The sequence below is a fragment of the Amphiprion ocellaris genome, chromosome 4 (genome assembly GCF_022539595.1).
Source record: "Amphiprion ocellaris isolate individual 3 ecotype Okinawa chromosome 4, ASM2253959v1, whole genome shotgun sequence".
NCBI classification, from domain to species: Eukaryota; Metazoa; Chordata; class Actinopteri; family Pomacentridae; genus Amphiprion; species Amphiprion ocellaris.
In genome coordinates, this window is record NC_072769.1 from 34,645,741 (window position 1) to 34,664,160 (window position 18,420).

An 18,420-nucleotide genomic window follows, 5' to 3' on the forward strand; every position below is an offset into this window, starting at 1 on the left:
ATTAATTAATTACAAAGCCTGTAATTAATTAGATTAAATTTTTTAATCGCGTCCTACCACTAATGATTTTATCATATTTACCGCATGGTGATGGTAGTGTGTGACACTGCTCTGTAGAAAATTATTTTTTTCATCAATTTTTAAAGGTACATTTATTTTTACTGCAATTATATATATATATATATATATATATATATATATATATATATATATATATATATATATATATATATATATATAAAAATAAATTTTCCAGATATTTGCTGTTGTTGGAAATTAAAACTATTAAGTATTGAAATTGTAGATAATTGGTTTTTAACTGTCTCAACCTTCAGTCCTTGTGTTTTTTACAAAAGGTATTTTTTTCTTTCAAAGCATTTGACCATAAAATTATACTATATTTTACTGTATTTAAATCAGATAAAAATATACTTATTTTTCTGGTATTTGGTGTTATTTTCACCGTTTTTTTTTTTTTGTTTGTTTGTTTTTTTTTACTGTTTGGAATATTACAATAGTCCATTTTTTTCTTGAATGGATTTTTCTAGCACTTGTGCTGCCAAATTTTGTATTATTATTATTTATTTTTTTTACAGTGTACTCATTACCTTTCTTTTGCATTTCTCTGGAAATATCACCAGAGATGCATTGTCGCATGATTATCACTTAATAATATAACGTTAAACCGCACATATTTGACCGATGTGTATTTTCTTCAGGGCCGATACTGAATATTTATCATCACTTGACCAATAACCGATATTACATTTATAATGCCATGAGTCCTATAAAAAAGGAGAAAAATAGATTTTACATAAATGCAAAAAAAATGAAATCAGCATGTCTAATATCAAGTGTTCACAACTGTTACTAATACTGGAAAAAATTGTGCTATATGACAGTTGTAATTTCATAAATCCTAAAAATAGAAAAAACTAAAGTTGATTTTTCTTTTTTAAAATCTGATTGGACTGATGATGACAATGTTTGAAATTAAGCAGGTTTTGATGGCATCTGAGATGTATCAACAGCCCCAACAGTTAATGCATAACATGTCAAAAAGGGGGTTTGAAGAACATGGATTGAAATGGGTATCATATGTGCACTTTAAAGTGCATTTGCTTCTGCAAATTTTACTATACAGGAATCATCCCGTCATGCACTGAAGGTAGAAAGGGGCTGTGACATCTGGGTTAAATCGCCATGATGCCGTGGTTGGAGGAGGGGGCTATAAGTTCTAAGTTATGGATTGTGAGCTTGATTGTCAGCTGATGATGAGTTGAATAATGGTGGGGAGCTGAAGGGATTACTGTCCACTGCTAATCTGAGGTGCAGGAAGACTCGCAGAGAAAGAGGCTGCAGTGTTTGGCTGGGCGGCCGGCCGACAGCTGTGGGCCGTGCGGGCAGCTGATTTGCTTTAGATTAGTCTGGACATGCGCCAACTAGGATTCAATCAGGCCATGATGAATGTGCTCTGGCACGCTGGAGGCTAACTGCTAAACTGCCTGCTAACGGTGCATCCCGCTGGCTGTCAAAGAGCAACATTTCGGGGTTTCCAGTGGTCCCAGAGATGTTTTGTTTCCAGCTTGTGCCAGAGTTTTGCAACCGGAATACAAGCGTGTTTCCTCTCTCCGCTTTGGATTTATTCTCTTTGCAAAATAAACCGCCGGGATTATAAATACGGAGGGAGATAAATCCTGTTTTTGTGCAGTCGAAGTGTGGTGATATACAGTCGCCATGGCTACATGTGAGTATCTGATGCCGTCCGTGGGTTTGACTCGGATGATTTTATCGTGTGCATGTCTGTACATCAGAGTACTCACTGAGGATTTTCTGTATTTATGTTTTTAGAGGCTGAATAGTGGAAATCATCCCTGAAAGCAGCACTCAACACATTTCAATGTCCCCTTGTCTCCATTTCTAGTATTACAGCTTTGTTGTAGGTCTATAAATTCACTCCCAGATGTTTTTTTTTAAAGTCACCCACATAAGCATAATTGATTAACCTAAAAATAATAAATGAGGCAATAAGAGTTATAAAATTCACAACATTTGAGCTACATCACAATAAAACCTCCTCAGAGTGTATTTTTTGTAAATACTAAGCTGTGTTCACTGATAACGGATGTGTTGAAACAGCAAAGTCTGTCATATCTGAGTGCTCTTTAATATTTAATTAGCCATAGAGAACGAAGGAGGGAAAAGCAAGTGTGGGAAACAATATTCTTCTAAATTAAATGAGCTGTTGACAGAAAACACGAGACTTTTTGATGTTTAGAAGAGACTGAATCGCTTCCACAAGTTTGTTTTGGTGCTAAAGTAAATTTGTCTTGTGCAAATGTTGATAATGCTGCAGATTTTGCACTATTTTTACAGATATTCCTTTGATTTAATGTGAGGCTTCAATGTATGTTTCCTTCTCCGACCCCTGCAGGTAATGTGGGTGTGCAACCTGTGCCGTAAGCAGCAGGAGATCCTCACCAAATCAGGAGAATGGTTTTCGGGTTCAGGGGTGCGGCCTGGGAGCCTGGGCAACTCCTTGACCGACCCGGCGACAGGAGGTGAGGCCCAGCGGGACACAAAGCTGCTCCGCTCCAGGTCCCAAGCTCCGCCCTCCAGCGCCAACAGCGGGCCACACGCCGGCGTCCCTGCTGCCAAGGGAACTGACACCATGCCGGGCTCTCGCTCCCAAAGCGAGCCGCCGAGAGAAAAGTAAGAGGAACGCACTAAACACAACATCTGCTGCCTGTATCTCTTTATTTTAACCCTCTGACACCAGAACCTGCTGCTGGGTTTGAAAGACATATTATGTTCAAAAGATACCCAACATTACACCAATTATTAGAGACCGAAACCATATAAACAGAAAGACCAACCAAAATCAACCTTGAAATTGTGATATTTCAGCACAATCACTTTGTTCTACACGTCCAGTTTAACATTGGCCAAAACTAAACCATTTGCAATTAAACACATTTTTTGGAAAACTAAAATTCTGCCGTTCTTTGTATAACCGTGAAGCCAGTTTTGACTCAGCTACAACTAACAGTCAGGTGACAAAAATTCAGAGACTTCTCGGCTGAACTGCAGGCTGTGTGTACACAAAATACAACTCTGTAATGGTCCTTGAACTCCTTATATGCTCCTCTGTCAAGATGTGTTTAAGTCAGAAAACTCTGTCAGAACACTTAAACATTTAAGCTTAACATCACAATAATTCATCAAAATCACTTTATTTTACGTGACATTTAAATATTACCCAAAAATAATCTGTTTGCACTAAAAAGATTTGATAAAAATCAAAAATTTCTACACTCCTTGGCGCAACTTTGAAGACATCACTGGCGCAGCTGTGACCATCAGTCATGTGACAAAAATTCAGAGACTATTTGGCTGAACTGCAGGCTGTTCAGAGAGAATACAAGTATGGAAATCATTTTAAAATGTGGCCAAAATGCTTAAATTTCATTAAAAAAAAAAAAAAAAAAAAAATCATAGCCAGAAATTGTAAAAACAGAAAGAATTGCTGGATTTCCAACTCCGCATTGGTCCTTTAACTCCCTGAATACTCCTATGTTAAGCTTCAGTTAAGTCAGAAGACGTAACAAAATCTAAGCTTAAAATCGAGGTATTTGATCAGAATTATCAAAAGTAAACCGTTTGCACAAAAAAGATTCTTTAAAAAGCTAAAAATTCACTTGTAAAGCAGCTGTGACCAACAGTCACGTGACAGAAATTCTGGGGCTTTACTGCTGATCTACAGGCTGTTTCCACAGAGCACATCGGGAAAAATATATCAAAACAGATTTAGAATGTTAGCCAGTTACCCAGATTTTTTTTCCAGAGAACAAGAAACTTTAAAAACTGTAAGAAAAGTCACATTTTTAACTTTCCGACAGTCCTAGAAGTACTCATCTGTAACGTGCCATTTATTGAAAAATGTAACCAAATCTAAGCCTAAAATGTTGATGGGATATTTCATAAAATGACTTTATTCTACATGCCTTGTTCTAAAAGTAGCCCACTGTAAACATAATTCTATAAAAAACAAAAAAAATCTGTGCGTTTTTGAGAAACCTTGAAGCCATTTGTCACTCAGCTGGAACCAAACGTCACGTGACAAAACTTAAGGGAGTTTTCAGCTACACTTCAGGCAGTGTTTACACAAAGCAGATAGGAAGAAAGTATGGAAAAAGTTTTAAAACGCTGCCAAATGGCAAAATGCTTTTTTAAAGTTAGAACCAGAAATTGTAAAACCAGAAAAAATCGTTTGATTTTCAACTCTCCAACAGTCCCTGAACTTAGGCTGCAACCAACGGCCAAGTGACAAAAATTCAGGCAGGATTCTGTAGCTGAACTGCAGACTGTGTTTACACAGATTGGAAGAGGCGAATATGGAAACACATTTAAAATTTAAATACTTTTTACAGTACTGGTAACACCTGTGGGCACTTTTAGTAAACTATAAAATTGATTTATGATGTTGTAAATGTGTTATCAAGCACAGAAGACAGAACTGAGTTCTCTCTGCTTCTATTCATGGCTTTTCTGTTTCTGTTGTTTTAGAATTGATAAAGTGTATACTATATAGAAACGTTAGAAAGGTATATTTTTGACTTCAACTCCCAAAACCAGAAATTAAAACTCAATTCTCAAAGTATTCTATAAAACTTTATAATGATAGGTGTACAGTATAAAGTATGAAAAGACTCAACAAGGTGACGAGATGAAACACTAGAAATGATCATCCACAGAAATCAGAAAATCACATTTAATAGTTGAACATGTTGATCCCGGCTTTTTTCAATTGATGTTAAATAAGAAAAGAAATGTAATTTTTTTTCTTTCTCTACTCCAACTGTGTCAAACGGCACAAAACACATCTTTCTCTTATTGACAGGAGCAAATAAAATGTTCGACAGGAAGAGTTCAGAGAGTTGATATGATTGTAGCTGGTGGATGCTTCAGCTTTGAGAAATTGAGGAAAAGCTCCAGAACACGGCTTTGGACCCAGTTTTTATCTTTTTTTTTTGTATATTTGCTGAAGCTCCTGTTACTTTTTAATCCAGGAGATAAAAAAAATAACTGATCTGTGTCTGCTGTAGCTTAACCAGCAGAGAAACTACGTCACAGGTTTTAGTCTTGAGAGGTCTTTGGCTCAATCCCTTTGTTTCATTCGCTGGCAGAGTTAGATAAGAATTCATCACTGTCTCAGCTTTGTTAGGAGGATTTTTAATCTGTTCATATTTGTTTGTGATTTAGAAGATTTGGTAAATACAGGAAGCAAAATCTCAACTTTCCTCACCTGTTTTAATGCAAATGAAGCACCTGTGTTTGTGTTGGCTGTCTGACATAAAGTGAATTGTGTTGTTTTTCAGGAAAAGGCCGGTTTCTCTCCATGAACAGAATGGTAAAGGAGGGATGGGACGTGGTAGTGGACGGAGACCAGCTGGAAAGGTTCAGTCTCAGTCGTCCCTGGACGAACGGGTTGGACCTGCAGACCGAGAGAGGCGGCTCGGAGACGGACGGCGACTGGAAAAGATCCATTCTCAGGACTACGAAGATGGAGACGAAAACCTGAGTCGGACGGAGAAACACCGGCGACGCCCGGAAGACGAGGAGCAGAGGGAGCGGCAGCGCAGAGAGGAGGAGTTCCAGAACCGGTACCGCAGCGACCCAAATCTGGCAAGATACCCAGTGAAACCGCAGAAGGAGGAGCAGGAGATGCGAATGCACGCCAAGGTGTCCAAGGTGAGGCATGAGCGACGGCACAGCGACCTTGCCATCAATGAGGTGGGACTGGAGGGAGGCGGTGGGGGAGGAGGAGCAGGGGAGGTACCTGAGAACCGCCTGGCCAGGAGGGGCGGCGGTGGGGAGGGAGACCGTAAGGTCCCTGTAGAGAACCACCGGGCCTACTCCGTGGATAGGACCGTAGGAGGGGGGGCGCCACCGGCCGGAGGTGGAGGGAGATCAGGGCCCCAAACTGGGGGACCGGCATCTCTGGACTGGGGCCCCAACAACGGCCGCCTGGAGCCCACACGGACGTCACGGGACAAAGGTGGGGACAACCTGCTGAGGAAGGACTCTCAGAGCTCGGACCAGTCGGAGTCTCTGCGGCCGCCCCCCCCACGGACACACAAGAGCAAGCGCGGAGTCAACAGGAGGCAGATGTCCATCAGCAGCTCAGAGGAGGAGGGCGGCTCCACGCCCGAGTACACCAGCTGTGAGGACGTGGACATGGAAAGCGTCAGCGAGAAAGGTCAGTCAGACAGATGTGCTCACTCCACTGGCTCACTGAGCTAAATCTATGTAAACTTACTTTCCTCTGTTCCATCCTTTCTTTTACATTAAGTTTTGCTTCTGCTCCTGGCTTTATGTTCTCACCTGAGCAGCTCGCATCTCACTCATCCTTAAGTTTTCACGTGATTCTGTGTAGCTGCATCATGAAGGACTTTAAATTGATTTGCATGTTCTCGTTTTTCTAAGTAGCGTTTTCAGACTGTATGTGAGCTCAGTGTGCTGCAGCAGGAACAGTTTTGGTGGCTAATTGTAACCTGAAGAATTTATACTCAGTTGAAAGAGATGCTTCTGGCCTTATTTTCTCCACCCTCACATCTAAAATAGCCTTGGTAGTAGAATTACAGTAATACGAAAAAAAGCAAGAGATATTTTGACCCCTAAGATTACTCTAATACCGACACATTCTAATTTGGGACTGTAAAACTAAGCGATAAGTGATAGGATGAAGCAGCCACCCAGCGCTCACTGCATTACTACCCCTGTGTGTCATCTACACCTCTGTGCTGTGGCTAAACCCTGCAGCTCTCAGGACATTTATTTGGAGAGTCCCTGTGATTTAGGCCAGCAGATTTGTGGAATTAGGTCAGTGGCTCGTTGGCTACGTAATGTTTCGCAAACAGCCAGCTGCGACGGCCGACCGCGAAAAACCTGTCGGCTGAAATCGAGCCCGGTCGACGCTGCAACGGTCGCTGGTGTTTTCTTGGTGCCTATGCATTCATGGTGCTATAGGAAAAGTGCAGAAACAAGTGATGCAGGAGTGTTTGAGTTTAAGCGGTGCTGCATGAGCTTATCGCTGTCAGCGATCACACAAGAGGGGCTGTTCCAGATGTTTTAATCCAGATTACTATATCTCAGGGACTGGTAATGGGTAGATGGTGTGGATTGGGATTATTAGCTGTTTTAAACACTCTTTAGTGAGTTGGGCCTGAAAACAGGGCATCTCTCAGCTGTGGCATGAGGAAAGTTTTGCAAGATAATGAGCAATATGTTATTTTTTTTCAAGGAGAAATTGTATTTTCCTTGGTGGTATTACGTTGACTTTGGTGTCAGGAGATGCTCTGGGTGTTAAAGCAGGTTTATTACATCTAATAAATAACCTCATGTTTTAAAAAGTGACTTATAATTAAAGCGTAAGAGTCTTGCAGTTAAAAGATTCCTCAAGAAGTCCTTGATTGCTAGTTTCAAGCCTCCATAAATATAGTATTATGTTTAATTTGTAAATTTTGTTCCTGTTCAGAGAAAAATACACAATAATTTGTTCTTTTAAAACTAAAATATAATATACAAAACAAAATTACACTGTTTTTACTGTATTCAGATCAGGAAAAAAAAATATTGTTTTACACATACTAAAAAATATAAGACTGAAACATGGTAAATTATATGACAACTTTTAATTTACAGATTTCCTGTTTGTTAAATTACACAAAAATATGAAAATATTAATAAATATTTTTTTCATCTGGTAACTTCTTCTTTTACGGTGTCTGACTGTAAAATTGCACTGTCTTTAATTCAAACATTTAAATCAGCTTAAAAATATTATTGTTTTACATACATTTGTCATTATTTTCACCATTTTCTAGCAGTTTTTGTTACAGTATATGAACTTTCTACCACCCTTGCTGCTACATTTTATACATGTTTTAAAAGGATTGTCCAGTGTGTTTCCAATGTTCAATATTCATAATGAGTCCAATTAGTCCCAGTATTATGAAAGACTTGTTGGAAATACTCATAAAACATAAAAACAACAGTGCTGACTGTACTGTTACTTAGCTTCTTGTACAAAATGGTATTATTTTGTATTTTTTTATGGCAGTAATCGATCCATATTGGTTCTGTTGATTCCTTGTTTCAGCAGGAACTTTATTAGTTTGCAGCTATCAATCTATTTGCACATTTAACTGAATTATAATCACTGGTTCAGTGATAAAAGCTCAGCACAGACATATTTTATTTTCTAGAAACAAGCTCCTGGTAATGTACAAGTATAACATTAACAAACAAAACATTGATTATAATTTTCTTTTAAAACTGCGTTTGACCAGTAAATTATTGGAAAACAGATGGATTACATGCAGAACACTGAGGCACATTACTCAGATTACAAGCTATGATTTAATCTCACGACACACATGATATATATCAGGATGTTTTTATGTAGTTTCCATTGATTATGTTTCCCATGAATTCTCTTAGCAGGATTATTGTAAACAGAGTTCACCCTTTCAGTGCTTTAACAACTCGGCGGAGTTAAGTGGAGGAAGGGAGTGATTCAGAGTAATTCTGTTACTCCCTCGGTGTAAAGCGCAGCAGCGAGGTGATAATGCTGCTGAGTAAATGGAAAGGGAAGTACGCTGTCGGGACACGGAGGCTCATGATGCTGCACTCCACTCCTGTGTATGTGTGTGTGAGATATTCCAACACTTCCCAGAATTACTTAAACGTTCTCCAGAGAACAGCGTGAACGTGTTGTTAGTTCGATGTCCAACAGCCTCTGTTCAGTCAAACATCGTTATGTCATGTTGATGGATTGTATTTGGGACTGTTGGCTTTGCCTTTTTCACAAGCGTCAGTCCATCTGAAATCATCAGATTTGTAGAATGGTTTCTGTACAACCATCTCTGATTTTCCTGCGTTTTTTTTAGCATAAAATATGGATATTTCTAAATGTTTTTTTGTGAAATTTTAGCTTGATATATCAAATACTTTCAGAGATAATTTAGAAAATTTATTAAACTGTGCTAGTTAGAACCTTACATTATTTAATAAATGAGCAAATCCTTCAACATTGCAACATATTTTACTTCGAGAGGAATGGAAAAAAAGCACAATGCATCTATTGTAGTTATGTTTAAAGGTAACTACAGGTTGAGATTCACATATTTACGTGACCAAGCTGAAGATTTACGACCTTATCCTGACTATCGGCTGAAGGAATATACAGTCATGGAAAAAATTATTAGACCACCCTTGTTTTCTTCAATTACTTGTTCATTTTAATGCCTGGTACCACTAAAGGTGGTTCCTCTGTCCATCTGTCAACACCCCCCGGACGTTACGGAGCGGACCGAATATTCATCATTAATAGGGCCCGAATATCCGGAGCCCACAAACTGCTATTCGGGCAGCCCTACCTGTTTCGCGTCCATCGTTCAGCACTCATGAGTTAAGTAAGTAGAAAACCTGTGGAAATTCATCAAATGCAAAATGGAGAACCACAAGCCCCAAAACTAAGCAAATTAGTTAGAATTAGTGCAACAGGAATGGGCTGCTGTGACAGCAGAACAATGTTAGAAGCTGGTGGAGAGCAGCCAAGACGCATGACTACAGTCATCAGAAACAATGGTCATTTTTGAGCTCACACCAATTAAAAAAAAATAAAAAATGATGATACAGAAGTCAACAAGTGATATTTGAATCATATGTAGCTGCATGTCACAATAATACTAAACAAATGATATAGAATACTTTTTAATATGAAATACTTGGTCATAAAACTGAAAAAAGAAATCACTGGACTTATTCCTGACTGAGCAGGTATGACAAGTTGTAGCACAAAAACTACAATATTGGTCTAATCCAAGTAGAACAAATCTCTGGAGTTTTAAAATGGCTTTTCAAATATAGCTATAAAAATATATCCATTTTTAATATGGGCATGTTATATTTATGGGACCCCACTTCGTAGACATAAACCTGGTTTGGGGGAGACTTGTTAAGTAGTATTGTGTTGTTTGTTTCTTTGTGAATTATCACCACATTTGGTCATTAGGATGAAAGCAGTATATATAACCAAACGTATAGATGTGTTGGGGTGGTGGGATTTTTCTAGTGGGAAACTGCCACACATTGACATATAGTTAATGGTAATGGAACAGAATATTATGGTTGTTTTGTCACCATATGAAAACACTATATTCCCTTGGCTGGTATTCAGGGTAAAGTCGTACATATCCAGCCTGGTTATGGAAATATGTGAATATCAGCTTGTAGTTGCATTTGTGTTAAAAACATAAATAAATGTATTGTCCTTTTTCCTTTCCTCTTCAAGTGAAATATGTTACAATTCACCATGAAGGTTCTCTCACTGATTTAATTATCTAATGCATTAATTAGCACAGTTTCAGTCACTGTGCACCTGCAGAACGATCTGAAGCTTGACTCATTTTTGTCCTGAGGGCATCTCAGGTTTTTACTGTTTTCCCTCCAGCTGTTCTTGTTTCAGTTGACTCATTTGTTTTTGAAATTTAAATGCTCTAGTTACTCTTTATAATTTTATTAATTTACTGATTTTGCCTTTGCAATTCTTTTTGTGCCTACATTTTCTATTTTGTTACTGAGCTGTATTGTAAAGGTGGCCTCTAATACTTCAGTGTGTTCTGGGTTTAAATAAAGTTGAATAGGTACCTAGGATAACTGATAACATTTGGTTAAGGTGCACAGAAATTAATTCTGTTAAATGACATGAAAGCTGTGCCCAAAATTAACACACTTTATTAAAGCAGTTTGTTGAGCCTATTTTTTTCTTTGTATTTATGACATTGAAAAGATATTATCAAGTTTGTTTAATTTTGTGGACCCGTAAAAGAGATGCTATGACACACACAAATTGTTTGTCAAGTGCAATACTGACTAAACAACTGTAAAGAGCTGTAGCTGGTTGCACAAAAGATCTCAAGTTTTTTCATTTAGTCTGACACTTTAGTCTTAATTTCCCCCTTACCTAAGGGATTTACTTAAGGTTGTTGCACAGAATTACCTAAAAGCTTTCCTTAGTTAAAATAATATTAAAGCTAAAAGGACAGTCACTCATGCTTGTGATACCTGCTCTCACCTCACCTGCTATCGTTTCACAAAATTGTCTTATAGATGGTAAAAAAAACTATGGAAAAAACAGATTCAAAAACTAAATTGGTCAGAGGAGGACCAAATTTAATTAAACAAGTCTGTAAATGTTCATTTTCTTGACTTATCACCACGAACTTGTTCAACTTTTGATGGGCCGTGAGCTACTGGCCATTTCATCCGATAACTTAACCGAATACATGCTTAAAATCATGATATTTTGTCAAAATCACTTAATTCTACATGTCCCATGGGGAAAAAAATCACCAAAATTCACTCCCTTTGCAGTAACTAGATTCTGCTCTTTGTTGCAACTGTTAAGCCATTAGTGAGTTAGCAGTGACTAACAGTCACATGGCAAAAATTCAGGGACCTTTCGGCTGAACTGCAGGCTGTGTTTATGCAGAGCGGGGAGGAGACAAGTATGGAAACAAATGAAAGATGTAAACAGTAAGATATATATTTTTTTCCTACTATCATAACACCTGTGGGCACCTGGAAAAATACTCAACATGTTGATTCCATGCTTTTTTTGTGTTTTTTTTCCTGAAAGAAAGAAATTTAACTTTTGTTTCATTCAGGGCTAGAGTGGGGTGGCTGTGTTTTTGTTTGTTTGTTTGTTTGTTGTAGTTTTTTTGGTTTTGTAGCGTTATAACTGTGTCATATTGCAGAAATATCTTTCTACAATGGTTGTGCTTTTTCCATAGAGGTGCAGGACTTTAACTTTCAGTGAAAAATGAGCCCACTTTGAGTAAAAATGTGACCAGACCAAAAGAAAATGGCCAGAAATTGTTTGTTTGGGTTCAGGGCATTAACTAACTTTACTGGGTTCTTTAAATATAAGACCAGCATAAGCAGAAAAAACAAAATACTTCAGTAAACATTTTAAGGAAATGTTAAGGAAAAACTTAAGGAGTTTTTGTGAAACTTTAACATGCGCTTTAAAGAAAACCTTAATTTAAGGTGTTCAGTGCCCCTGATGCTTTGATGTAGCTTCAGTTAGACCAGCGGCCCAGATTCAGTAATCTGCCCTGCAAAAACCCAAAAGGCCGACTCAGCACTTAAACTGTAACATCAGCACTTTTCCTCTCAAGCATCCTCAGTGGACTTTCAGATTTCAGATCAGCAGCACTGGAGTCATGTCTACTCAGACTTTTTTCTGATAATCACCATCACATATGATCTTGTAGAGTATCATTTTATGTTTGGTTTCCTCTGGATATAATAACAGTGCACATGTTTTATAGGTTTACTCCTAAATTTTAATCTCCATTCTTTCCTGTCATGTTATCTTTTGCGAAAAACTTTCCATTTTTGAAACATTTCATTTTTGTCAGTTGCTGTGCATGTTGGTAATTTATTTACACATCATGTAAATAATTGTGAACAGGAATGGTCCAGATAAATAATTTTTCTTCAAGATGACCTGAGACTCAATGTTAGCAATAATGTAGGTCTTCTTTGACTATAGTATAAGCAGCATTAAATCTAATTATCGTATATGACTCCTCAGTGCTGATCTGTTGTGACCTGGTGCTGAAAGGCTGTAAGGACAAGCTTTTTTTTTTTTTAAATTTTACGTATAAATTTGGAACTTTGATGCTCCCACAGCAAAAACCAAAACTTTGGTTGTATTGCAATAAATGCAATGTATAATCAAATCAAATTCATCCATGTAGCACATTTACAAACAAGGTGAGTTGATCAGTGGTGCACCTGTAATCATATGGGCAGTGATAAAAAAAAAATTATGTGCAACCAATATTTCGGGAAGAAACTTGTAAAATAAATTAGTAAAACTAAATTAAATTGTGCAAAATACTAAAACTGGCAAAATTGGGCCATTGAGAGCAGCCAAAAGCCATTTAAAAGGTTTTCTTAGAAATATAAATAAAGGGGGAAGACTCACTTGAAAGAGGAGGGTTTTTCTAAAGCTTTGGATCTGATACTGCAAAGGCTCAGCTTCCTCTTACTCACTAGCCTCCATTAAAGATCAGTTACAAGCAAGTAGGGGCAAAGAAGATCAGAACTGCAGACAATAATGTTGCTTGTTTCATCATATCCTAGTGTGTTCCAGAAGTTGAAAGCACTTTGGTCACCCTTTGGGCTGTTGTGAAGGGCTATACAAATAAACTTTGATTGATTGATTGATTGATTGATTGATTGATTGATTGATTGATTGATTGATTGAGAGTTTAGTTGTGGTTGTGGGTGGGACTCGTGCAGCTTAAAGGCAAGTTGTTACTCCATCAAGGAGTGCGGTGGAGTTATGTGACGATCGGCGTATGTTTGTCTGTCTGTTAGTCTGTGAGTTTGTTATTCTATCTGTGCACAATATTACTCAAAAACAGATTTGGATGGAATTTTCAGGGAAGGTCAGAAATGACACAAGGACCAACTGATTAGATTTTGGCAGTGATGCAGTCTATAGTCTGGATCCATGGATTTGTTAAGGGTTTCTGTGTCATTGCCAGATAGCGGCATGGCGTCACCGTAACTATGACGACAAGTGAACACTACGTCAGCTGCCTGCTGACGATCACATGATTGTGATCCTACTATAAATCCACCACTATGGACATATCGAGACTTATTCATCAGAAATTATACAATGACTGAGCAGCCTTGGTGGAATACTGCACCCTCTGAATGCTTTTCTTGTTCTCTGAAGCTACAGTTTTAGGATTTCCCCTAAACACCCCACGTATGCAGAGGTATGTAGTAAATGCTACAATCTACTAATGTTCCCTAAATGCCACACATGCAGCTGTGCACAGAGAAGCCTCTAGTCTCCACTCATTCACTCTCAATGCAACAACTAATACAGGTGTAAGACCAGAAATGTGTTAGTGAAATAAGGTGAAACCAAGGGATTTTATTTCCGGATGATTATGGGATCTGAAAAATGACTTTCTTGGTTTAGTTTTGCCATTTCTTTATAATTTTTGATGTTTTTTTGAAGTCATTGTCTTGGTGGAACACCCAGCTTCATCCATGAACCAATCTTCTGACTGATGATTTTAGATTTTCCTGAAGAATGTGGAGGTAATCCTCTTTCCTTTATTATTCCATTTACTTTGGTTCCATTGACGGCAGAACAGCCCCAGGGCATAACACTACCACCACCATGCTTGATGGTAGGTTTGGTGTTCTTGAAGTTAAAGGCCTCATCTTCTCTCCTCTAAACATAATGCTTTGAAATGACTCCAAATATCTTTCCTGGCTTGTTCAAGTCATTTATTATTATTATTTTTTAAAGATCTTTGCCAAGCTCCTCAGACTTTCCCAGTGTAGTGTTTGTGGCTGATTCAAATGATATATCAAACGAGCCCTTTTTAAATTGGCTCAGAGGAGTCCACAGCTGTAGTCAATTGTAATCACTCACGAGAGGTTACGAAAACCAAAGAGAGAACCGAAATGCATGGATTGTTTTTGGGGACAAAAACACACAGGTTTTAATGATTCTCTTATAGGAGAATTGAGAGTTTAGGGGCCATTGGAAACTCAACACTGTCATGATACACATGGTCTTTACAAGTGCTGGCAACTTTTGTTCGTGACTGTACATGTTCAGGCTGCCCAGAGACACACAGACAAACCTGCCAAATGTCATAAACATATTTAGCCGCACTTGATTTTTGGTCACACAATGACACCTTAATTTGCTTCCCTCACTAACTCTGAAACTAAAGCTTCTCAAAGGCTTGTAAACCCCAATCTGTGATGAAATAGTGATTCTCTCGGTCTCCTCTGGTCTGATACCGGGCCAGTTAGCTTTTTGACTCGATCCGACCATCTGTCAGTGTTAATGAGTGCTGGGATGCTCTGAGAGTCACTGGTGTCTCCGTCCCTGCAGCTGAGCTTCGGCCGTGAGTGTAGGAAAGGCCAAGCTGGAGTGAATTAGACTGATTATGAATGACATTTATAGCGGAAGGATGGTTTTAATGCCTTTTGTCAAGGCTGTGGCTTCATTATACAACTTTTATATAACTTTAACTGATTTAGATTTTTTTCCTTCAGTGAAGTTTTATCAATTTCAGAACAATGTAAATTATAGAAGGGGTGTTTAAATAATGAGTTGATTATGAGAACAAGAGTATTTTCCAATTTGTATACGTTCATTCAACTTCAGCGTCTCAGTATGTTGCTGTTGATAATTTGCTGTCTTCTTTGTTGTTATTTGTTGTCTGTGATTTGGAAATGCATAGCTGAAGGCTAACAGAACTTATGTCATTAACATCGATGGTTCAAAGGAGAAATAGGAGTTCCCATGAATCAACAGTGGTACAAGTAGCAGCTTGTATCTTAGCAGGTCATAAAACAAACCCCCTGCAGGCAGGTGAGTCACTGTGTCAACGTCCAGGTTTGTGTAAATACGCAATGCTGAGCGATAAGCTTCTTGGTGACGGATAGATCATCTCGCCCAGAGAAGTCATTAAAGAGATGAAAAGTGGGATACACTGTTAATTATCTGTTTGTCCAGGTGCAAATTTCAATTGTGTGCCAGGAAATTCATGATTATATTTATGGATGCATATAGTCGCTTCAGAATGTTTTCAAACCCCTTCATGTTTTGCACACTTTACTGCGCTTTAGATTTCGTTTCTAATCGATAAAATTAATGTTTTTCTCATCAATTTCAATAATTTCAATAATTCAGAATAACAAAGTGATTTTGAAATGTTACAAATTTATTAAAAATTTCAAAACTGAAATCTCTCATTTATGAAAATATTATTTGACAGCAGCTTTTACTCTTCTTGTTTTAGTCTCTACAGACTTTGCAACCTGGATTTAGTCAGTTTATTTCAGTCTTCCTGCGGATCTTCTCAGGCTTCGTCAGATTGGATGTGAAGTGTGTGACGTTCCATCTTCAGGTTTCTTTAAAGATATTCTGTTCAGTTTAAGTCTGAACTTTACCTGAACCACTCAGGGGCAGACTGATTTTTGCCCTGGAGCCACACCAACGTTGACTTGGCTGTTTGTTTTGGATCATTGTGCTGCTCAAAAGTGAATGACTATCATGTCAGTTTTCTGCACCATGATCCTCTCTACTTGGTTGCATTTATCCTTCCCTCAGTTGTGAAAAGTTTCCCTGTCCCTGCTGTTGAGAAACAGTCCCATACCATGATGCTGTCAACACCATGCTTTGTTGTTGTGGTGCTTTTTAACAGACATAAATTACGTTTCCACTGTAAAGTACCCACCCTTTTATTTCCATAGAATTTTTATGGAAATATAAGTTACTTTCAGACTCTTTGTTGTTAGCATTTTCAATGATGCCTAAACACCTGCAAAGAAAGGCAAACTATTCCACTGATGTACGAAAAAGTGGCTGTTTACACACGTCATTTTTGCATGTAATTATACAAGAAAGTGCACAATCCGATCCATATGATGGCGTATAAAATAAGCGATTCTTCAGCAGCCTGGAGGGGATTTAAGTTGTGCTGCTGTTGATGGTGATTTACAGCTTTGTAATCAGGCTGTTGATTCAGTACCAGACAAGTGACAAACAGGACTAGCAAAGCTGATTTAATATGCCCGGAAATGCTCAGCCTAAAGTCAGCAAATGAATTTTACAAGCTAGAGACTGACCGTAGGATGACTGCCCTAAGTACTTCACCAGGAGAAATTTTCAGCACTGTAAGCTCCATCCCCAGAATTCATGAACTTATAGAAAATACAGGTTTCTGGTTGGGAGAAATAATTTCCCTGGAGTTTAATTTAGATCCTGGTCCCTGCACTGGAAGCACAACTATAGTGCCTGATATTCTACTGTTGCCTCATCAGACAAGAACATATTTTACCCCATTCTCTCAGAGTCATTTAAATGCAATTTAACAGACTCCAAATAGACCTTTTACTCAGAGTAGCTTCATGCTGCTGTATCATAAAGGCTGATTATTGGAGGACTTAAGGATTTATGAAGCTCTGTTAGATGAACTGTTGGTTATTTCATCTCCTATCAGAGTCCTAGCAGTTCCAAACTTCTACAACTTAACCATTTTTGAGCCCACTGTGCTCATGGAAGTTCTCACCCCTGGTTTTATACCACTGTCTGATCTATGTCTCTGCACCTTTTTGACACAGAGAGTTCCATCAGCTTCATGCTGTGTGGATTGTGGGATCTTAAGTTAATTTAATTCCACATCCATAATTTGCCACATGCGGACTCCAATCAGTGTTGAAGATAATTAAAGCAAACAGGATGCACCTGACTACAGTGTGGAGCCACTGGAAAATTTTTAAATAACTTTGTAAATGAAAAATTACAGCTTTTTAACTTATTTAGTGTAACTGAATCTACAGTAGGTATGCAAAAACTGAAGAAGTCTTAAGATCCATCCATCCATCCATCCATTTTCTTCCGCTTTTCTGGGGTCAGGTCTCTGAGGCAGAAGATGAGGCGACATACACAGAGTCTTAAGATAAATCCATTAAATGTCTTGCAAGGTGACAAAACAGTCTTTTATATGTTGAAACGGCACATTTATTGCACATAAGTTTGACTAAATGACTAATTTCTCTCCGTTCTTACTCCCTGCAGGTGACTGGGACTGTCATCCTCTAGATCCTGCAGTGTGCCATGTAAGTTTGAGTCACAGTGTCAATGTACTTCTGACCAAATACGACAATCACCACAGTTGTGTTTATGCATAATCAAACACGTTCTCGTCGTCTTCTGTCCCGGCAGCATCCAGTTACGTGGCAGCCGTCCAAAGAAGGCGACCACCTGATTGGACGCATCACGCTGAGCAAGAGGTCGGCGATGCCCCGCGAGGCCGGATCCCTCCTGGGCCTGAAGGTAGGCAGGAAATCGTTTACGTTATCAAGCCCTGTGTCAGATCTGTCTTCACAGAATACACAGAATTTCTCAAACTAGAATGTGTTGTAATTCCTGTAAAAGCTGTGGTGAGTATTAAACAACAAAAGAATCTACAATAGCGCATGTTGGGCAAATGACTGCATCCTGGAGAGAAAAGAACAAAGCACCACTGAGACTGGCAACATGCTCTTATTCTGTCTGGTGTTTATCTGCAGGTGGTGGGAGGGAAGATGACGGAGACAGGGAGACTCGGGGCCTTCATCACCAAAGTGAAAAAAGGCAGCCTGGCAGATGTTGTGGGACACCTACGCGCAGGTGTGAATCTCTACTACATATTGTTTATTTGTTTGTTCTTACAGGGTCAATAGTCTGTTCATACACTTTGTCAGTAAAACCCTCAACAAGAAGCACATTTTTAAAGCTGAAGTGAATGTAAAATT

General features: G+C 38.5%; 1 protein-coding gene across 28 annotated transcripts in view; it reads left to right on the plus strand.

Annotated features, from left to right (window-relative positions):
- The window catches only part of rims1b (regulating synaptic membrane exocytosis 1b), a 97,553-nt gene that overhangs the window by 40,352 nt on the left and 38,781 nt on the right, over window positions 1-18,420 (plus strand). For 27 of the 28 annotated variants that reach the window (XM_055009659.1, XM_055009661.1, XM_035949138.2 and 24 more), the window contains 5 exons: window positions 2,435-2,712; window positions 5,379-6,259; window positions 17,702-17,742; window positions 17,849-17,959; window positions 18,196-18,295. In XM_055009659.1, coding sequence (XP_054865634.1) covers window positions 2,435-2,712; window positions 5,379-6,259; window positions 17,702-17,742; window positions 17,849-17,959; window positions 18,196-18,295 — 1,411 coding nt within the window. Of the gene's footprint in view, window positions 1-1,485; window positions 1,748-2,434; window positions 2,713-5,378; window positions 6,260-17,701; window positions 17,743-17,848; window positions 17,960-18,195; window positions 18,296-18,420 lie in introns of those variants that run through there. The other variant, XM_035949157.2, reaches the window with a different exon arrangement.